The sequence below is a fragment of the Rhea pennata genome, chromosome 4 (genome assembly GCF_028389875.1).
Source record: "Rhea pennata isolate bPtePen1 chromosome 4, bPtePen1.pri, whole genome shotgun sequence".
NCBI lineage: Eukaryota > Metazoa > Chordata > Aves > Rheiformes > Rheidae > Rhea > Rhea pennata.
In genome coordinates, this window is record NC_084666.1 from 49,037,591 (window position 1) to 49,061,789 (window position 24,199).

A 24,199-nucleotide genomic window follows, 5' to 3' on the forward strand; every position below is an offset into this window, starting at 1 on the left:
AGGAAAGGAAATAGTATAATATTCATTTTCCCTGTTAACGACAAAGCTCATTGTGGAACAAAAAGATGCCGCTGAAAGGCAAGGAATTGAATGGCAAACAACAGCTTCAGTGTTTAGCCAAGAATGAACTACTCAATTATTGTCAGAGTCATCTCCTCCACAAGAAACAGTGGTGTTATTAACAACCAGCAAGATCTGAACTGATGACAATTTTACAATGCAAATTCTAAACACTTCCTATTGGTAAAATGACAGAATCAAAATTCTCTAGTGAATTATGTCACTGCATGTGAGATTACAAAATTATCTAAGAGTTAGCCACTCAAAATGGACCATTTCAGTCATATTAAGACAGACGTTTGCAGGGAGGAATACACCCTCACTACTTTTATAATTCCTTCTACTGTACAGACAATATTTGTTTCTATTTTACAGATTAATGTAGAGACATCACAAACAAACAAATATTCAACACCAGAAATCACTAAAATGGTGAGATTTGCCTAAGGCAGCGTTAATTCAGCATATGTGTGCCTATTCCCATGATCATGTAAGTGCCATCCCGCTTCATGCCATGCAGAGGGTAAATGAAGGCTGGGCCATGAGAAGTGGCAGCAGTTGTTCTGCTTGTTTCTAAAACAGGAAAATGTTTGATCAAATGGGACAATTTGCAGGAAGGGACAGAAGGATCTGGGTCCTGTGTTCAAGATAATCAAATGCTGGTTGTGAAAAAACGAGTTTTATCTGTGCTTCTATCTGTATCTGAGATGTTCAATAGGTTGCTGGCAACCACATTTCTCAGAAGTGGTCCCTGACCATGTATTTTCCATTCTCTAGCACTTGGCTTGTTCACAGCACTCTGTGCTGTCAGCAGACTTAATAGGAGCAGTGGCTATGAACATAGAAAGGACTATGTAATGCTGTGAACTCTTATTAAGCATATCTCACGCATCTTACACTAGGCATCCAAAACTAAAGGATACTTTTTAACTAAATCAGTGAGTAAAGTAATTGCTCCCTCACATAGACTTAAGAGTGCTGTGAAGACACATTAAGATTTATGAGTCATGATGAGCACCAAAGAAAAGTTCAAGGAAATTAATAATTCTGTCTTCACAGCAGAGCAGAAGTAGTGTAAGTTAAACACTGAGAGTTACTAAACAAAAGGTAAAGATAAGCTATTCATAAACACTGTGTTGAGCAAGTACTTAACTTGTGAGATAAATACTCATGTACTTAAATAATTCATCATAAGAGATAAGCATAAGCAAGCTGATCAACTTTGCAGAGATTTTAATTCTGTCTTAAATCTTTTGAGTGTATGATTTTGAAATTTAACAACTGCCATTAAAATGGAGAACTACACCTGGGGAAAACACAGTTTTTGTTTTGTTTTGTTTAATACATGGAGGAAAGAAGAAAATAGAGACTTTGTTGAGGTATTTCTTTAAAAAAAAAAGACATACAGAAACATAGTTTCTCATGTTCCTGATACACTCTGGGATTAATTTTTCCTTCATAAATTGCATGTTGTAGAGAAGGTGTTTTAAATTTGATTCTGACAAACAGCTGGAACCAGCTAAGAATGCAAAAGTACTTTTGAGAGGAAAGGACTATAAATAGTTTTAAGAAAAGGAAAGGAAAAAGAACTATAGTAAAAACAGATTTTATTTTTTTTAAAAAAAGAGAAGTTTACCTCAAAGAATCAGAAGGTAGAAAGGCAGAATCATTCCTACGAAAATATCAGAAGGAATAAAAATATGCCAAAAACATAGTGGAAAATAAAAGAGATTATATTAAAGTAAAACAGTGAACTATTTTACCTTGGAGAAGTGACAGAAAATATATTAAGGTGAACAGAATTGCATCAGAAATCCTATAAAAAGTGAACGGTGATAGCATAAAAGGGACAAACATGAGCATTCAGGCATGGAGTTTGACAGGCTAAGGTGCAAATATGCCTTATTCAGTAACAGGCATAGAAAGCAACTTGAAAAGGGAGATTTATAGATATTTCAGAAGAGAAACAGAAAGGAAAATAAAAATCCATTATTTAACTGGAAGGAGAGTTTAAAAAAAAAAGCAGCTGACTCTAAGACAAGAGACGTTGATAGTCTTCGTAAAGGAAAAATTTCTGTTAATTATAACAAATTACCAAAGGGGGACAAAAATGGGATGTTTAAAAGAGTAGGAATTTATTGAAAATAATTAGATATATTCGTATGTTACACAGCTGAAGAATTAGATGCAGTTACGTCAGAAGGGGCTTTGCTTTAGAGTAGTTGAAGAACTCAGCAAAGCAGACCAAAGGGAGATGGAGCAAGGTCACAGAGGATGGGAAAAGTGCACATAAGAGAGTGAGCTACAAACTGAGAAAGTTACAAAACAGACATCCCAAACCTGGTACTCAAAAGTCCTGGTGCACACCAGAACAGATTAGAAGCTACAATGGGTTTGTCAAGAACAACATCTAATTTCCTTTCTGAGATCAGCATAGTATTCGATCTCCTCTGCGAAGCCTTACTTGCTGACCCACATGACATTCTTAAAAGTCAGTGCGGAGACCTGGTCTAGACAAACAAACCAAAGGAAAAATGAAAAAACAACATTCTGGTTGCAAAAGTCCCTGAAAAATAGCTGTTCAACTGAGAGGACCTTTCAGCTGAGATCCCTGATGGATCTGATTTTGCATCATGTAGGAAAATAGAACCCAGGTTCCTACCTGATCTCTTTTTCATCAGCAATTTATGGTCTGACTTACCAGTAAGTCCACCAGACTAATGTACACAAATCCAACAGAAATGTCAGTGCTTCAGAAAGCAGGTTTAAAAAATAATTTTGATATTAAAAAGAGGTGGTCTAAACACTATGTAATGAAATTGAATAAGGAGAAATACAGAGGTGAAACACCACTTTGAAAGTGTGATAGTCTTTCAAAACATGAAAATACTCCTATGGAGGAAAAGTGATCCATTTTACTCCATGACTACTATGACAAATGGCAAAAGATTAGTTAATTTTGCAATAAGTAGATTAGTTTGGATATGAGTGGAAAAATAGAAGAATAACTAAACATTGCAGTAAACTAGAGAAATCCCTGTTCCTGGAATTTTTTTAAAAAAAATGGGTTAGACAAGCATTTGTCAGGGTTGGTCTAGGTAAACAGGACTCTGCCTCAAATCAGACCTGTTAGGGCTACAGGCAAAAGCAATCAACTAATGAGGCCCTGGCCTGGGGGTAAGCTAACTGAACAGGACATGAGAAACTACTCAGTGTGACATGATAAATGGCTGGGCACAGCTGACAGCAATGTGAGAAGCTGACAAAAGTTACAGAGAGTGCTTTGAAGAATGACTAGACTTTGAAAGTCTTCAAATGGAAGTTGTGTGAGAAACAGTTGAACTCCAAGGAATAACAGAAGGGGAATGCTGGAGACCTCTGAGGAACCACGCAAAGCCAGCAGAGTCTGGGTGACAGCACAAATAGTACCCTACAATGCTGAGATCACTGATGGAATAGCAGGAGAAATATCAAATTTGGGTATGGATATAGCAAAACCAGAACAGGGAAAACTCATTAGGGGAAGGTTGTTTATTTGGGAGGAGACAGGAATGGGGAAAGGGAGCTTCAAACACAGTGAAAGAAAGGATCAAGAAGGAGGAAAAAGGATGATAATCACATGCAAATCATGTGTTCAGTGCTGTTTGGGGGGACATAGCAGGCAGCCCCGCACTTGATTACTGCAGCCGAAATCAGGACAACCAACCAAACCTGTTGTTCTTACCACAAGAGTCAAATCTGCTACTGCAGTTAGGAGAGCCGGGGATGAAAAAGAGGCTTGATATTTTCCCTAACAGGCAGAAAATATCTGGACAGAGGGACTGAGCATTTAGGTATCACGACGCTGGTGTCTATTCTAAGCCTTATGGCAGCATCATCTTCCCATCCGCATCCTCACGCCCTTGTGAATTCCACTTTTGGCCCTGCATTTCCATGACACTCAGATCACAAGAGGAGAATGTAAGCCCCAGGATTCCATTCATTTTAACATGTAAAATAATAAATCATCATCACCACTTCCAGAATATCCTCAGGGACAAAATGACCTATTTCCTATCTGCCTGGGGAGATGTCACTGAGCTTCAGAGCTACAGAAAAGCAAAATTTGTTTTTATCTCAGCCGTTCCATAATAGCTCAATGGAATGTTTGGATTAATGCCTACTTCCCTTTTAACAAGCCCACTAAATCTTTTGACAGTTGAGATATAACTTTGGCAGCCGTTGAGGGGGGATGGGAGAAATGGAAAAGCCACTGAATGCAGCACTCAAACATCTGAATGAAATCATTAAATATCCACCAAATAAATATTTGCCAAGCAAATGATAACCAAACAAGTAAATTTACAGCAATAAAATAGAAACTTTTGAGGTCTCTGGATTCTACACACAATAATTTCTGAAAACCGTAAGAAATGTAGTTGCTGAGCATTCCATTAGAGTTTAGAATGCATTTTAAGGATAAATTTGTTTCATTTAACATATAAAGAATTATCTCTCTTCTTGAATATCTAAAAATTAAAATGCATAGCAATATCTAAAATGCCCTAAGTTTTACAATTATTAAGTTTATTTTATGATTGTAATTTCTTATGCGCAATTCTCTGCAAGGAAACCAAAATCATCAATCAGAAATCTTCAAGTCACCTTCAGAATGACAGGGAGGAAAATGTTCAATACACTGCTTACATAAAGAAGACTGAGAATGATTTTGAAAAAGCTTCTACTATAAACTTTGCATCTTAACTGGAAGTTTTTGGATCTCTGATGCCAAATATTTGTGAATGCAACATGCCCAAATATTCTTCATGGAGCGACAGAGCTCTTGCCACTGCTGAAACATCCACTGAGAAGTCAAAACAAAGAAGTCAGAGCAGGAGCCTTTAAAAATGATCCTTATCTATCACCATACAATAACATTTGCAGTGACTTATGGCCACTGTTTCATTTGCTCCACTCTAACACTCATGCATAACATGTTCAAGACTTCAGATGCAATGAAAAGGTCACACATTATGCAGTTCAGAATATATTCTGCTTCTGTTTAGAATTACATGTTTGTCCCACATGGATTTTGCCCAGCTTTTCAAGGAAAAGCTTTTCAAACTTTGTTGCTGTTTTAACAGATATTGCATTTCATACTCTTTTTATTAAAGAATAGGCATAAGCTGTTAGTGTGACAATGCCGTCTGTGTAAGCACAGGCAGCATACCAAAACATTAGTTAGTACTGTTCTGTGGCATTCAGCCAGAAAAACGAAAGTGTTTACCACACAGATAACAGTGGATTCTGCATAACCTAGTGTATTGGTAATTTCTTATCACTACTGAAGATCCACTGATATAGTCAATGAAACGTGCCACAGGATTTTTAAGTCCCAAAGTTGAAATCTCTCAAAAATCTGAGATCAAAATACAGAGTGGAAATTAATGTGACAGTCTATGAAGTATTCTTCATAAAATTTCCCAGGCTTTCATTTACTAGATGTATGCAACTGGCTAAAATACATGTAAGAGTAAATACTACACTTCAGAATTATGAAAAAGAAAAGAAATGTTCCAAGATACTTAATCAAATCCCTACAACTTGGAAAAGCAACTCAAGATCCTAAAAAACTGTTTCATGGGGAAGAATACTCTTAAGCAATTCACTAGGAAGAACACAGACAATTCACAAGCCCCAGTTCTGACCTAAACATGGTTCCACATCAGACTAACATATCAAGGCGTAACACTGCACAGTCAAGGAACCTAACGATCACTGAGCTGAGGACTGCTAGAAAGATAAACATAAATTAAAATCATTCACCAGTTGCTTTCTCACTTATCTACATACTCCCACACTTCAGGCAAAGCTTCTGGCAGACAGGAGCCCAGAACACAGACTAGTTGCAGTTTCCTCTCAACAAAGCCAAGTATTTACTGATTTCCAAGCAGATAAAGATACAGTCATAAGAAAAATACTGGGGAACACACTTGCTCTCTAGGCAGATCTAGGAGCATTTATCAGATGCAGGACCTGACTGCACATCACGAGAAAGTCAGGTATACACCCTCTGCTCTGTGAATCTCATCTCTGAAAGGAAACTTGCATAGACAATTTCAGAGGGAAACCACAGTGCAATGCAGAAAGAACCTTCCCATTCTTTGGGAACTAAAGGAATCGAGATAGCAAGGTGTATCACAGAGCTTTCAGCCCACAGTCAACATGCAGCCATCTTGACCTAAATTATACCAAAATCCTAAGCAAGCACTGATCTGCGAACGAAGAACACTCCCTTCTACACAACAAAGTAACAGAGTAACTAAATATTTGTATATACAACCCGCCACCAGAAAGCTCACCCACAAAGAAAAGGTTTGTAAATCTGCTACTGCATCCAGCCAGTAGATTGCTGGCCAAATCCACAAAAGTCTTAAAGCTGGAGCCACGGAGATCGTGGACCCAAAGTTTGCTAATTTCCCAATCTTGGGAGAAATCCTATGTATTACTGGCTTTCATCATACTTCTTCAATTTTATAACTGGTAAACAAACTTATCTTTGCTTTTCCCTTTCCCCCAATCACCACTTATCTGGGCACTACCATTTTAAATCAAGTTATAGTTACTGTCTTTACCATAACAGCTTTTCACTTCAGAGAGACATAGCTGCTGTCTGTAACTTTAGACTACAGAATCAGCAGCTGCACATTAACAGCTTTCAATAAATTACTGATATTAACAGGTTGCTGGCTAACATAACAGTAAGCAACATTAACTGATTCACATTTTATTCCTTACCATATGCACAGTTTATTTAAATTTTTATTGCAACTCACCAAAATTTCTCTTTGTTCTTCTAGATTTTTTAAAAAGTTTGAAAATTCATGTAGTGATGCATCTGTAACACAAAAAAGTTTAGTCACGTTTTAGGTTGACATAGCAAAATATAGCCATTACTACTCACTTCTTGCCTACCTATATATCGTTCGTCATCAGTCTCTGCATCACCAATGAATTCAAATTTAAAGTCTCTCAGAGAATGGGCAAATTTCCTCTGGGCTGCTGAAAGGTCTGCAAAGAACAGAACACAGATTCAAGATTAGACAATCATCTTAAGAAGGCTGGAAGATCCTTCTGCCCCAACCATAATCAACTTTTATGAGAAACTCTTAACACTGGTCTGCCTAAGTTCACTATAAAACATCCTGTATTGTCTAACTCTCTTACGGTCTCTCTTTTGCAAATCTGTCACACAAGTTTCTTTATATAAGGCTATAGGTTAGAAATCAAATGCAATCACGTGTACAGTATTAGATGTTACACTTCACTGTCCTACAAGTTAGGGCATAGGACATACCAACAGACTTGTAACTACAAAAGTTTAAGCCACACCACTCAGAGTGGCTGAGTCATGCCAGCAAAAGGATATTCTGCTAACTGCAATTCACCACCATATCTGACAGCAAAAACATGTATCTTAGAATTTTCTATATACTATACAGAGGTAGCTCTGTGAGTGAAAGTTTATTTATAACCCATACTTAAACAAATTATTGCACTAGAATTGGAAATTCCATAGGTTATAACTATGTCAAAAATCTGTTCAAGTTAAATGCACAGCATTAAAATTAATTTTGTATAATAACAGTTCTGCAATATTCCTAACTCATTTTCCTTCACCAATTTTCATTTATTAGTGTTTGACAGTTTGAGGCCAGAGGGCTACAAATTACATCTCTCAGGATGTAATCAGATTCTACGTTCAGCCACAGTATCATCATTACAAATCCTTATTAGGATTTATAGCACTGTAAATAAGCAGTGTACACACATTTTTCTGCTGTGCTGACATGTACAGGTTAAGAACACCATGAGTTCTGGAAGGAAGGAAGGGCTCAATAGAAAAAAGGATGTGTGTGCTGGTACAGTCCTACCCAGTAGTAAATGTTTTATTCACGTTTTTGTTGTTAGAGAAGGTTATGGAAAAATTTGATAGATTTAGTTAATCTATAATCTCTTTGTTATCACATGCAATTTTGAAGGGCTAGGAACAACTGCTCTAGAGCACCAGCTAAGCATTAATATTAACTAGAACTGAAAGACTACGAACTTTTCACAACTTTCTGTCATATCTTGCATCTAATACATTCAAATACAACTTTGACATACAATATTATACTGAAAGTTCAATTCAATTACTTAAAAGAATAAATCACAAACACTCTATGAATAGCAAGGCATAATCTAAACTAAAAATATGGTTTCTGATCCTTCTCATGCCACACTCCCTTCTCTTCACCCATTTCTTATTAGTTTTTCTTTAGCCTAACAGTACTGTTCCCTGTGAGACCATATTGCTATCCTCCTTTCTGCAATTGCTTCTAAAACCTGTGCACGCACCTCTCAAGAGTGGCAAGATAGTGCAAAAGGTTAAAGAAAGAAGGACAAATAAGCAAAATAATTCCCATACAAAAGGAAACATTAATATTTTAAACCAAATGCCTTGAGGGATAAAAAAGATGTTCATAAAGTAGAGAGCACAACAAACAAATGCTACTGGCTGTGAAAGGCTGAAAAATTAAACATAGTGAACTTCTTATTCATCTAATGTCATGCTTATTTGTGAACTAGAAAGCAAGTCAAGAGTTTATGGGAGAACACCCACACTCCCAACATTTGTTTTATTTTCTGAATCTGATAATGTCCTACCAAAGCCCTGTTGTATGACAATTAACCCCATGCTAGAGGAAGGAACTTCCTATTACACTTTCCCTCTGCTTGTAAAGGTGAAGTATTCAAATAATGCAGAGTAAGTTACAGGCTAAAAAGAAGGTGTACAGTACTGCACATGCATGTGCATACACACACACACACATTCCGCTCCATCATGGGACATGAGAATACTAAAGGGGGCAATGGGCTTTGGCAAGCCTTGCTTGAGCTGTATGAAGCCACCTAAGACAGGAGCACATCCCACTGCTCCACCACGGGCTGCCTCTCAGGGGCCAGTGACAGCAGGCAGAACCTGCGGCCACATCCCAACTCTTCCAGTGCAAAGCCCAGCATCTTTGGGCTTGTCCAAGGGACAAGGGGCTGAATCAAAGCACTGAGCTTCTCACAGGATCAGAAAGCCACAATCATGCTTTCGTTTTTTTTGAATCTGCTAGGGGATTGGAAATTACTGATGGAAGGGTTAGGTAAACAGTTGGAAGCAATAGCCACTGGCAACCTCAAACCAACTTGGTAACCTTTAAGAAGTGTTCCAAACATAATTTTAGAAAGCATTTCCAGAAGCTTTTTTGGGAGGTAGAAAAATGACCGGATGGGTCAGGAGAAACCACAGATACCTGGCTGCTGAACCAATACTTAGAAGAAAAATATTGAAAAATGAAGAGACTTCCTGACTGATTTTAAGAACTCATCATTTTCGACAGAGAAAAGTCACTGACCAAAAAAAAAAAAAAAAAAAAAATCAATCACACGTTACAAGATGTAACTGAAAAAGAAACAGATCACCTGACTATAAAATGTATTAGCATTTCCAAGAAAAGGTTGTATATCAAGAAGCCTTTTGACTAGAGGAAGAACAACTTGGTCATTTGCTTCAACAGATTACTGCAACCAAAGTCTTCAATGTTGCCAAAACAAAGAGACTTTTAATCTTGCTTACTTGGCAGATTTTAACCACAAAATTTATCTGCATATATTTTATCATCCAGCATTTTGCCTAAATTTACATTTAAGTTGATATTCTGTTTCATTCTCTACTCCAAAGTAGCACTGGTCTAACATAAAACTTGACGCCTTGCTGAAGACCACCACTGTGCAGAGCTATTCACAAGCATGGAAAAAGCTCTGGTCTGTCTCTTAGTAAACTAAAAGAAACAAAACTAAGCATCAAGCAGAGACAGAGAACATCTTTCACAAAAGGGCAAAGCAAGAATACTTAACTTGTGCTGCAACAGGAGGGAAAAAAAATAAATAAATAAAAAAGAGAGACATATGAGGAAGATAACAGCTAGATTCAGAAAGATAACATAGTTTTGTTGTGGATTTTCTTTTTATTTGACAAGCCATAGCCAAAAAGAGAACATCTAAGACTGTCTGCAGGCAAACCTTCTGTTGCAGGGCAAACAGCAAGAAATTGTTCCAACCTTTTTACCCTTATAAGTACCACAAATCCTACAATATATATATAGATGATCACATCATCATAAATATTTATAAAACTCTATAAAAAATCTCTGCATGCTGATACCATCAAAAGCACCAAGCTTTCTTACTAATGTGTTATTAAGCAACAATACACAGGATCTGAATCATAAGTTAGATGTTTCAGAGAGGTAACTCAGTTCTCTTCCATCCTGTTAGAACTTTACCGCAGCACAAATATTGAACTGACACTCATATATATGTCTCAGTATTGTTCCATATCAGCTTCAGACTTGCAAGACCACTACATGCCATGCAACAGAACCATAAACATGCACAGATTCCAGTTACATTCAACAAAACAATACTTGAATACAATATATATCAAACAGCACAGCCATTTCTCTCTCCAGCAGTACTTCACTCAAAGAATAACACAGTATTCAACAGAAAAAGATGGTGAGAATTTGGGAAGCTAGAAAGCAATTATTTTATTCCATGCAATTTCCTCATTCAACACTTTCACATTAAATAGAAAGATAAGGGGTAATAGCATTGTTGCTTCTTGAAAGCTGCTGCTACTATATGAAGGGACAGAACAGGGTATTCAAGATCAATGTTAAAATACCAACCTAACATTAAGACTCTCACCTTCAATAAAATCTCATCCTTGCAAATTCATACTGTAGAGTCATTTCAAAGACTTACACTCTTAAAACAATATAAGAAACCAAGTATCTGCTGTTTCGATATGAAAAGACTGAAGAGAAAAAAAGAAGATACATTTCCAAAGACAGAATGGAGGGAGGAAAAGGGACTAAAATGCTTTTAATTTTCTCTCTTTATTAGTATTTTTATCAGAACATTGTACTCTTTTCATGGCTGGATCTAACTGCTGAAACACACACACACACACACACACACAAAGACAGAACAAACAGAAAAAGCTTCCAGTTCCCGGACTCTGTTTTGGAACACGTCTGTGAGAAGCACCTGTGTCACCTCTGCACCAAACATCCTGTGCCAATTACACTGCATGGGCCCCACACAAATACATTTATACTTTTCCATTTGGATTTAGTGGAAAATATTTTCATTTCTTATCTGAACTGAGCCAGTCAATGTGACAACATTAGTTGCCATTTGCCAGGCCAATCCTCTCTTAACAGTACCAGACTCCAATCACTCCATTTACTCTAAGGTCAGTATTAATTTCAGCGTTAACCAGCCAAAGCTGCTGCATGAAGCAAGACAATATTCTTTCGTAGGACTACCCTAAATTCCTTTTGCATGACAGTAGAATTATCTAAAATTACTTATAATAGCCCCTTTTAACTAGCATAATATTTTTCTCTAGAGAGTACAGATTTTTACATCAAGCTTCAGTTTCAGGTATTATGACAATTCTTTGAAAACAAATGGAATTTCCATATCTCCTAACTACAAATCTTATTTAAACTACAAGACATGTTCTGGAGATGACAAATTTAGAGAGGCTTTATTTAACTTGGGTTAAAATTGCTCTGTTTTCCTTCAATAACGTTCTCCTCAAAAGCTAAAAGGTTAACAAATACTTAAATTTAACTGCCAAGTCTGTCTTTTATAACATGAAACTAATACAAGAGTTCTCAGTTGTCATATCGTTCCATCTTCCTTTTAGTAGGCCATGATCAGGCAATCTACACAGCCTTGAAAGAGGCAAGGACAAGCCAAAAGTCCTGTTCTTCTCTCTCCTTCTAAGACACCATTCTCACTTGTGACAGTTAATGAAACAGCTTAGATGGAATGCAGTACTCCCAAATACTTTGTCCAAGAGATGCAATATGTACTTCTACCATATTCTGTACAAGACAAATACATCATCTCAGTGCTTACCAGAGCAACTCCATTTTTTTTCTGTGTCTCCTTCAACAAGGTGAACAATGAATCACATAATCCACAAGTGTATGAACAGGATTTAGTTATTGACTTAGTAATATGGATAAACAGGATTTACTTATCAACTTAGCAGATGGAAGCTGTGCAGCAAGTTCTTAAGAGCAGAAACATGTTCCAATTCTCTAAAATTAAACTTTGTACTACTAATTTTTATCTGATATGTATTCTGAAAAAATCATTGAAATAGAAGAGAATGACAACAAAGCTAAAATATGCCCTATTTATTCCCCTCCAAATGATAGAATGGAAGTTCAAGAGCCAAAACGTTCCTAAAGTCTCATTTTAAAAATACCACGTTACCCACTGCAGTTTAGGAGTTTCTGAAGATTAAAAATCAACTGGCTACTGACTTGTCAAGTAACTCAAAGCTTCTTCTGCAGTGTAATACATGTTAGTGTATTTTGTCCATCCCTCACCTTTAAAATAACTATCAAAAAACACACCACTGCTTAATTTCAGTTTAACTTGATTAACAATACAGCATTCTGCCGCTTCCCAGGGCAGAGACACTCATCCACCTACAGTCCCCAGGCTGTCACCACTGCACTGGGACAGACCTTCTGTGGTCATATGCTCAGGGCTGACACAAATTCACCAGCACTACTTACTCAATTAAGCAATTCAAGCACTTTTTTCAACTGACAGCTTCCTCTGTAATCCTGAACCCCCTTGGCAATCCCACTGGAATTTCACAAACTCCTCCATTTTTAATGTCCTCTTTGTCTCCTTTCATGATCTCCTTTGACTTTGCCACATAATCCTAACTAGCATATCTACTACGTAAATAGAGGTACAGATAATAATAAAACAATGCGTTTTGCCAGGAATAGCAAGAAAATTTATTTGATCTTGTCCTGTAAACTTCCTGCTAGTCCCCTGAAGAAAATCTGCATCATCTGACACGCAGAAGGGACAGCAATAACACAAAAAGAAACTTTTCATTATGTTGTCTTGTAGTCACTGTTATTTGTGAGCATTTTTACTTTTACTCTGCCACATTCTGTCACTTCTCACAAAGAGTACTTATATCAGCCAGTCATACTTCAGTTAAAGTGTGTTTATCATTTACTAACCTCCCCTCAAATATTTGGTGTTAGAATGAAGGTACTCTAGACCCATTTTGCAGACATTCACATAAGAGACTTAATTCTCCAAAACATAACAAAAAAGAGGAACAGTCAACAAAACCAAGCATCAATATTTTAGGAAAAAAAATCTTTCAAGTATTAACATGGAGGGCTTTTCAGTTGCCAAAGGAAAAAAGGAAAAAAAGCTTTCCATTTCAGCAAATTGAAAAAGAAAATGGCAGGGTGAAAACAAAGTTAACAACCTTAAGGTAATCTGTATGCAAATACAAGTGAATAACAACTCTAGGAATCTTAATCCCTAGTGGATTTTTTTTTTAACTAGTCAGTCACAGTTAGGAATAGAAATTTTTCCTCTGCTACTCTAAAAATCCAAACATTTCATGATTTTCCCAACTCATAGCAACAGACAGTAAAAGGCTAGAAGCCAAAAAAAGAAAAAAAAAGTACTATTGTCCAAAATAAGAAAAATAAAGAGAGAAAATTGAAGACGGGAAAAAATAGAAATACATACTGTTCTTCAGAACATTGCCTCTGTTAGGAAGTGACTGGTCTTAAATGTTTCTTGCACAGTATCTGACAGTTCCTCTGAGCAAATTTATTGCATCTTGGGGTCAGGAATTGGGGTAAGTGATATTGCTACAAGTGGAGTATTTTGCTTGGGTAGATGGTTTCACTACCTGAATGCAGCTTTGAGACCTGAACTAGCCACATCCAATTGGCATGACAAACATTTTAATATCCTCATCACTTCTTTAGAAAGAAGATCATCTGATTTTTGCAAGACTTCTGCATAGCAAGTTATTTTTATCATATGTTATGATTTTCGTTCTTTCAAATGTATGAGCCTACCTTACACCTATATACCTTCTACCTTATACCTATTCTGGTATAAGTAACATCATTCTCCACGTTGATCTAGACTAGTTAACAAGGCCTGTAAAATCTCTGCTGCTGCACAGCAGGATATTAGCAGAGTATATTCCTATTTTCAAATAGGAAAATGTTTTAGACTATATAATCTTAAACTACTGTTTTCTCCCAAATAAAATTTCCAGTATAAATATGCAAAACATATTATCCTAGCTACCTTGTTTGGTTCTCCAACTTTTAAGAGAACAGACTTAACTCATTTACTGTCTTTCCACCTTTGCAAATACAAGAGTACAAGCCCCACAATTCCCCCACAACAAGTAGCAACCAATTGACTTGTTAATTATTGTATGTGCAATATCACAAAATAACATCTTGTGTGGCTATGGGCAAAATGCCAGATCACACTCTCATTCTGCCCCAGCTGCACCACATCTTTTGGCGCTCTGGTTATTTGCTTACTTATCTATTTATTTTATTATCAGGCTCTCTGAAATCTGAAAGCCAGTCCAGCCCTACTCCACCCTGCACAAGACACATCCCTCTTCGCGTCACAGATGTTATGCACAGCACCCATCAGTCTCTTAGTGGAGATAAGACTCTCCTAGGGCATCTCCAACTGCTCTCACAAAAAAGTGCACTCCTCTGCCAGCTCCGATGGTGATTAAATCTTTTCAATTCTGCTCTTCAGGAACTCAGCTAAATCCTTTATAATGCATCAAAGAAGAAGAAAAGCTGCATCCCTGGAACTATGATCCTACCAATAAATTCACAGCCTTCAGGGGTGAGTGAACACTCTAAGAGCACCCTGACATAAGACTTGTGTCTGAAAGACTTTCTGATGAAGGGAAAAGCAACTATGGTGAAAGTTGTGCAGAGTACCACAAAGGAAAGTTTGTCTTCACCTCTATGTCTCTGGCAATGAAACATACCAAAAGAAGAAATAACTCAGAAAGTAAGAATTAAGAAAAATTAATTTGCAATAGAAAAAGCTATGAGAATGTCCTACCACGTTCACTAATGTTTCAGGATTTGTTGCAAACGTTTCCCTATATTGTACTCCACTAAATGGTAACAAGATAGACATCCACATTGCACATATAATCCATTCCTAACAAAGAACACTGCACCAGTAGGGAAGCTGAAGTGTGAATACACAGTATCACAGTGCCAGAATCAGCACACCAAAAAAAAAAAAAAAAAAGCTTTCGCTGGTAAAAATTTCTACGTATCTCAGCTCTGTAAATAGCACTGATCTAGTAATTGTCTTCCAGGAGTGACAGAATTAGAAAATATGAGGTGAAAATATTCACTTTTAGAAATCATGATTCCATATTTTGATTAATTTAAAGCTGTATGATTTCAAGAGGTGAAATGACAGTTTTATTTGTGACTTTTCTAGCAGCAATTGAAACACACTTAGTCTTTTATAAAGCAACTGACTGGAACAGAAACTTCAGTATGTTGTACTCCTCCATTCAAAGTCTTGTCAAATTCCACAGACTTGAAGATCCTTCTGAATTTACTCATGGTTTCTTTACTGTTATCCTGTAGGATGACTATGTTCTTGTTTCACAAACCATTCATATCCCCGCTAAGGTTAATGACATCGTAAAGACAATTTGCGAACAAGCAAGGGTGTTCACTAGCAGGTAAATCAGAACATCATGACCCTTCAGGATGAAAAATACTACTAGGCAACCAAGAACATCCTCCTCAGCTGAGGAATACTGGGGGGAGAGGGGAAGGGAGAATAGTAGTTACAGGAAAAAAAAATATGTTTATTGTACAGATACTTATCTAATGTCAGCATTCTAAAAGTTTTAATTCTGAAGCATAACTTTCCTTCCCAGGCTCTACAAAACCTATAACAGAAAAGAGAAAGTATTTTTGAAACATTATTTTTATCGGAAAAGACCAGCTCACTGTTAGGCAGAAGCTCAATTTTGCCACTATATTCACTAACTTACATAAGATTTCTGTTGGGGGTTGAGGAGACCCCACCTAATCAACATCTATACGGATAGTTAACCTCTCACAAATTGTCTTAAAGTATGTATTCTCTGAATTCAGAGGACGTGACTTTTCAAAATCCAAATAACTAATAGGCTTCTTATGTTATCAGAATTCACTCCTGGTGTTCAGATAAACTTACCACATTAACACAGCAGGAGGACTTGAACCATCAACAAAGCACACTGATTCCCCCCTTTCAAGGACCAGGGCTGGCTGCACTATTTGGCAGCAGCGGTCTCTTGTCCCAAAGAGCACACGTGGCTGACACTCAGTGCGGCTGAGAAAGGCCTATGGGGAGCCCAGCTCACCCTCAGCTGCGAAGGTCGTAATAAACGTGCCAGCTTGCAGGTATTTCACGTGCCGCATCTGCTGCCACAGCACGAACAACATCTAAGAGTGTTTATAGCCCCAAATTAGGATCATCAGCAAGATTTTTTTCTCTGTAGCAGCAAGCAGGTGAGGAAAATAGCCATTTCCCCCAGCTTATACCTAACTGAATTCTGATTTTCATGCAGTGTCTTTTTCTAGACAGAGCTTTTTGCCACTTAGTTCCAGCCATCTGCTACAAACAACAGGAGTGTTGAAAATAAGCCTAAAGAAAACTCCATAATGGGAAGCATTAGGCAGCCAAAACATAAAGGAGAGCTGATAGCCACCTCTCTTGTGAATGAACAGAGCAAGCGTTCTTATCATCTTCAAAAATACATGCTGTTCAAGTGACGGTTTGAACTACTTTATGATGCTGCATAGCAAGTCTGTAAAAATGTCAATGTTAAACATGAAAATCTTCATTAAAAAATAAATAAATAAATGTGTCATTCAAAATGCATGTTTTTTCTCTCCCCAGTGGCAGGCATTTCAAAACATTGCCACTTGTAAGGAATTACTGCCTGTCTTAGTATTTCCATGTGTAGACAAAAATTCGTAAGGAAATCAAACTTGAAATATACTGTGATCTCTTGACAACAGAACATGTCCAAACATGCATGGTGCACTCGTGCACACTTATAATTAAAGTGCTCTGTGATATGGATACCAAATATTTTGTTGTAAGATCATGAAAGGCTCAGAAGACAAGTTATATTTGCACCATTTTTACCTGTTCCACACGAGTCATGAAAATTAAGCAAAACTCTTCCAGTAGGCTGAGAAAGACCTTAAGTAGTACAGATTTTTCTCAAGTGTAACAGAATTCAAAGAGAAAGAAATTTTGTCAGAGATACAGCTGGCAACAACTATGGCACAGAGCACAGCATACTCCCTATGTCATATATAATTTCCAGAAGCAGCTCTGGACAGCACAGAAATGGACAGCTAAATTAGAAGTTTAACTACACATTTTTCCCAAACTGTCAAGAATCTTCTTTAGATTACTAACAGATACTTACGGTGCTTTGACACAAAAATCAGTTTAAATCTACTATCTCAGTTTTGAAGAAAATCAAGTTATTTAGGTCCCTAACTAACATGTAAAATTTGAGAATGAAATTACTAACCTGCATAATATTTTTAATACATAACCTAACTGTTACAGTTGCATTGCTACACACTTTACATTTTTGACATAATGTGTTCTCAACAGAGATAAGATAATGCAGTTTCTTGCACAAGTCAAGCAATATTGCACAAGGCAATGAACAACCTCCCACTACAAACTATTTCCTGCACTAAAGACAATTGTGCTCGCCACTTGTGTGATATAAGAAACACTTTACATAATAGTGTAGGAGTACAGAAGTCAGTTGTTCTTGTTCAATATTGTTTGAATGTCAGTCATAGGAGCTGAGAAAAGAAGCAAACTAGTATTAAAATAAAAGAAGTGCTTTATAAACCATTTGGATTTTTAAAGTTTCTATTACCATTTCTGGGGTAGAAACATTACTAAACTTCAGAGGATTTGTTTATAAAACTAAGTATTGATTTTTACATTGCCTCTCTTCCCAGGACCCACCAACAACAGTTTATATTCAAGTTCTGCCTTCACTTACCATCAACCTAAGAAAGCACAACTCTGTTTTGCTATCCCAAACACATTCAGGATGCCCAGGACTTCAGCTCTGTATGCTGACTTGGGGAAGGAGTGGAAAAGAGGGGAGAGGAGCACTAAAATTGATCTACAACTGACTACAGATTTTTTAAAAAAAATTGTCAAATGGAAAAAAACACAAGCATGTGTCCTCTCCCTTGTAAAACAAAGCAAAACGCAAGAATACGTTCAATAAGCCTAACAGCTTCAAAAGTAGAGCTGTTTATACAGGGATTATCTGTGTTACATGTATAATACCTACAGAAGAACCCCAAATTTCAATGATGTTGCTTAAAATTACCACAATACAAATGGGGCAAATATAAAACAGGCAACAATTGGAGGAAATGCTTCAGCTTTCACCAACAAATATACTGTATCTGTGCAATACAGGAAGTTATACATAGCACGAACATGTACACAGATGAACTTGATCTACAGAGTGAAATCCAAATCAGCTAGAATCAGTTTTAAACAAAAAAAAGAAATATTTCACACCTTCTACCACACTTGATCTTGCAATAGGTTTATGCAAAAGCACCAACAAAAAGTCTACCACAAGAAATGTTGGTTTAAAAGCAAAACAAAACACTTCTGAAGGCTTATCGCATATGCAGGAAGAAAAAGACTTCAGGTTCAATGCCTATGAGAAATTCCTAAAATCAAAACAGCTCTGAGAATAAGCAGGAGACTAATCATCAGCATTGCCCAGCACACAGTTCAAGTCCCTTTATGGGACAACTGCTTGCCAGGGAGGTGGGGTACAAGAAGAAAAGTCAACTCCAGCTCTACCTGGTACCCAGACTAACGCCCAGTATCTCAGGCCCCATCGAAGGGAAACAACACTTGTCACCCTCCCACAGGACTTTACCATATATATGTTATGCTTGAACAATTTCTCTGGTACAGGGAAAGTACAGCACTGGCACAGGTTGCCCAGAGAGGTTGCGGAGTCTCCTTCTCTGGAGATCTTCAAGGCCTGCCTGGATGCAACCCTGTCTATCATGCTCTAGGTGACCCTGCTGACCGGGGGTGTGTGTGTGTGTGTGTGTGTGTGTGTGTGTGTGGATTAGATGATCTCCTTCCAACCTTACTGATTCTATGATTCTACAATTACAACATGTCACCCATCAAGATACCCAGCTTCCGAGCTGCCATGCAGATCAGAGCAGCAACCTCCCAGATGCCGCAGTTACTGTGTCAATAAACAGCAGCAGCAAAACAGAACTGCTAGAGTTTATTACAAGAACAACTGCACCATCTCTAAGCCAGTCTGCAGCATGTTGTCCACAGAGTCTATGTAAACAGCTACTATGAGGGCTTACCATCTTGGAGACTTTATAAACTAAAATTATCTACTTTTTTTTTTGTTATTGTTAATTCACAGCCCATAGACACTGTAGTCATTCTGGGAAGATAGAAAGTGAGTAATAATACCTCATTTATCAGAACTCATCACTTCAAACTATGCCAAAATTATGTATTAAAAGCTTATTGCTATTCTCTGCCAAATAAATAGCAGTACACGCTTTAGTACTTCGAATACAACATTTTCTTTGGTTACCAAGGAAACAATGAAATACCCTACACTGAACAAACTTTGCTATATTAAGCTAGTAAAAGCATTTAGTGGAGTAGAACTTTGTGAGGTTTGGAGAAGAAAAACAGGAGAACAAGGAATTCTTTCTCTCTGATGTTTTAGGAAAATCCACAAAATCCATTGTTCAGCTGGGCTTAAATAGCACCTGGGCTAGAAGGGGGGGTCTGTTCAGCTGCTGGCTGACTGCTGATGCACACTCAGCAGTCATACCCTAATTCTTCAACTTAAACTGCTACATAAACTCTGTATGTCTATTGTTCTGCACTTCGGCTGTGCTGGCTTTATAGCTCAAGTTCTAGCACTCACTGGTACAAACTGTACTGGCTGCTCATAAAACTATAAATATGCATGCCTTCTAAATTAGATTATTTATTCATACATCAAGCTTGGAAGCAGGCAGAAAATAAGCAAGATGATGGAAAAATGAAAGTATTTAACTACCAACCTTTTACACCAGATGAAACCAGAACTTTTTAAAAGACACCAAATGTGAAGGATTATGACAACTGTGGTGTTAAACTACCTGACTAGATCTAATTATGCCAGGCTGATAGGGAAGACTAAATTGTTGCCCCCAAGATTCCCCAAAATACATTATCAAAAAAAAAGAAAAAAAATATTACCAGGTAAAATTGTCACTGAACTTATCAAAATGCTATGTGGTTTATGCACTTAGGAGCACAAAAACAACCAGTAATTTGTTGGCAGATATTTCAGTATAAATGATCCTTTTGTAAATTGACTTAAAAATAATAATCAGAATATAAACAATTAGTTTTCTGATGATCCAACTAAAGAGACAACACTCAAACATTAACCTATAGTTTGAGACAAATCCACAGAGTTTCAGTGCCAAAGGACCAGCCTGAGTCTTTTGAAAACGAAATGTAGGAAACACCACTGCTACAGGGAAACTGCTTGTTTCTACAAGGAAAAAAAAACATAGTTAAGGAAAAACATGCATGTACATCTTTTATATATTACCCTTTTTCATTATACACACACCTTAAGAAAAATAAACACTTTGTTTTTAAAAGCAAATTCACTCTGAGTCACTGAATCACAAGTCTCTAGAAGAATAAGGATTACCAGGATGATTTGACTATAGATGGGGAACCTACAAGCCAGAAATCTTAGTATAGCAACAGTAGGATCAGGGGTTCTTTGTGCAAGAAGAGAGGCAGTAAAACACCCTGTCCCAACAAAGCCACATTTAAGACAAACTTTAAAGAATCTAAGCACAACACCCACGATGTGACACTTTGGTTACCATACCCTTCTGTGACATTTCGCAGCCTCTCTGTTTTAGAGGTATTAATTTTATTTCACTCTTCTCACTAGTCTCTTTTGGAGAGAAAAAATTTAGATTACAAAATCTAATTAAAAAAGAATTAGCCTGGATAGTAGAAGACCTTTTTTTTTTTTTTAAGCTCTCTAATAACCACAAGTGACAAGGATAATCACAGAGGCAGAGCAGGATATGTCTTCCTGAAAGCACATAGAAGTAAGTACACAGGAAAGTCTGGCTACTGTTCCTGCACAGCTACTTATAAACATTAAGACCATCCTAATTTGGGGATTGGGGTTTTCTTTGTTTGTTTATTTTCAAGTCCTCTCCCTTCTCTTCAACTTTGTCTTTTATCTGAAAACAAGCTTGTAACTTTTCTACTGCAACACTCCTTGCTTTTTCACAGACTTTACACTACAAAGGTTCCAGCTGCAAAAGCAAGATCTTTAACAAATACTTATCAAAATTTCCTGTGAAAATACACAAATTAACTGTGAGATAAGATTAATTTGAGCAGTGAAGAAAAACCTAAAATTCACTTGGATAATAAAATTAACCACCATATTTCAACATATACGGGAGTGGCAGAGTTATTTGACAATATAAGATATGTATGTTATCCAATTTTCCATAAATCAGGTCTTTCAGTCTGGCTCCTTCAGCAACCTGTTTTTCACACACTCAAGGAAAAAAGGAAAACACACAACTCAGGCTAAAATTAAAGAGGCACTCCCCTCAGACTTTCCACACAATCAAAGTCAAACTGAAAGTGAGACAGAGGAAGACAGACTGCCAGTGCAGTGATTACTCAGCTAAGTCAAGTCACAGGACAGCATGAGTTTTAGCTAAGAAACAGTATTTTCCTTCTTAGAGTACTTATTATCATATTAAAAAAGATGCAACATTGAAAGTTACTTTCCTGATGGAAAAACATTTCTTGGCCACGGTAATTAAAATACTCGTATTCTCCTACTCTCCTCTCTCAAAAAAATAAAACACACACACAAAAAAAAACATTATTAGAACTGCTTGAGCGAATTCTGTAGCCAGAGAAGCTGCAACTTCAATAAAGCAAAAACACATTCCCCTCAGATTTTAGTCTCCTCTTTCACCACTAACCCTGTCTAATCTTGCTGAGTAGGCAAAATCTATTAAGATTACTATCTGAGATTTGGAGTACAAACTAGGGGTTTAACCTCACTCCCTCATTCCAAGTGTCACTGTAATTTAAACACCTTAGGTTTAAATACACACACAGGCATGTAAGAGTTGTGTTGTGTGTACAACTGTATAGACAGCTACACCATTTGGACATCCTCCTACACTTTCTATATTAAAAAAAATATATAAAAAATGAAATAACATAAAAGAAAAACCCACCAGATAGTACTCCTCTCAAACACTTCACAGCAGGTTTCATTACATTAAAGATGAATCATCCATAAGCATACTTGAAAAGTCTATTCTTTTACCTGAAGAATTACCAGAAGTGAATGCAGTATCCTTGATCCAGCCACAATATACTGCAGCCACTGTTTTTAAACCGACAAAATCTGTTTCTGAAATTCTACTAATACTTCTCCCAGACAGCTTTATATGGCTAACTGGAAAAAAGTATATATATGAAAAGCATTTTTTCTACTTTGAGAACAGTTTACTTTGTGCTTTTAGGAACACAAACTTTATCAGAAACCTACCAACAACACATCGCTGTCCCAGGGCAGGCAGATGCTCTGTTGCACCAGGTTCAATCCTGCAACAAGAGCATGCTCAAGAGCCACTCTGCAGCTCAACAAGCACGTATTCAAAAACAAAAATAAAAACAGTAGAATAACGCGAAGCTTCTGAAAAGCTGACAGTAGTTTTCTGATGGAAGAGGAAAGATCTTTTATCACAAGACAAATATGTACATTTTCATTTGTTCAAATCTTATCTTGGATAATTCATGGCTCTTCTTTGCCACAAAAGGCTGTATGGTCTGATAGAAAGAAGGAGTCAGAACTCCTACTTTTGACTCACTTCTGCTGCACTGCTGCTTTGCAGTTCTGGGATTATGTCATCAACTTCCATAACTGTAAAATTACAGAGCTAGCATTCTTCAATCTAACACATATGGCAATAAGGTATCAAAATAATTGAAACCCTAAAGTGTTCAGTAAATGCATTTACAAACAATAGCTGGGAAGGACATCTGTCTGTTTGTGTAGGAAGCAGAAGCTTAAGACCTTGTCCTATGATGAAAATCGGTCAGAACACCTTCTAATACATTGTGGTCCATGAACCACTGGTAGACTTCAAAGACATGATGTGGTTCACAGCTAGTCCTCAGAACTGCACTGAGCATCCTAATGTACTGCTTTGATATTAGCAACTATACTTGATGATCCTCAGAAAGTCTGAAAACAGACAATGTTTAAAAATTTGTGACCTACCAGGTCACAGCATTTAACATAACATTTTACATTAGGATGAATCAAGAAGAGATGCACTTAAAAGCCAAGTATGCTTACTCTCCCCTAAAAAAAAACAGAAGCCATTTGTTCTACTTCAGTTCACTCAAGGAACAACATGATGCCGAGTTTCACTCAGTTTTGTATCTTGTATCTCGTTCCTATTTGTCCCTCTGTCTACTCTGACAATAACTCCAGATTCCACCCTGTATCCCTCCAAGCACCCCCAATGATTTCCACTGTCCGACCATCAGAGTGGACAGCATTATGCCTGCTGCCCAGCTCACCTGCCAACCTCAACAGATAACCACTGGAATGCACAATGCATCTGTCCCTTACTATATATGCTGCTTTTGGTCTTTCTCTCCTGCTTTTCACAAATACTGCTATTATTGGAACTTAAAAAGAAAAATAGTATTTTTGAGACTTCTATCATATTTCATTGAAATTCAACAAGTTCAAAAGTTAGTATAGGGAGAATGGAGAGGCAGCATAACCACACAGAGAAGCAAGGCCAAGAAATGTAGAAGAAAGGTGACAAAACACCACACTATTGCCAACATTATAGATGTTGCTAGACGTAACATGTAAACATTAATCTTCTGAACAGGATGAAATACTGTATTTTAGAAATACTATATTATGCTAATACAGCTTTGAAGCATAATTACTAGGCATCAAAATTAAAATTGATCTCATAAGGGTTTCTCATGGTCTTCCTTCTCCGTTTTT

At 37.1% G+C, this 24,199-nt stretch overlaps 1 protein-coding gene across 1 annotated transcript in view; it reads right to left on the reverse strand.

Annotated features, from left to right (window-relative positions):
* The window catches only part of ARHGAP10 (Rho GTPase activating protein 10), a 149,135-nt gene that overhangs the window by 100,626 nt on the left and 24,310 nt on the right, over positions 1–24,199 (reverse strand). Inside the window, exons 2-3 of the mRNA XM_062573879.1 lie at positions 7,015–7,110; positions 6,876–6,937 (exon numbers count right to left, since the gene is read on the reverse strand). Coding sequence (XP_062429863.1) covers positions 6,876–6,937; positions 7,015–7,110 — 158 coding nt within the window. The remainder of the gene's footprint in view (positions 1–6,875; positions 6,938–7,014; positions 7,111–24,199) is intronic.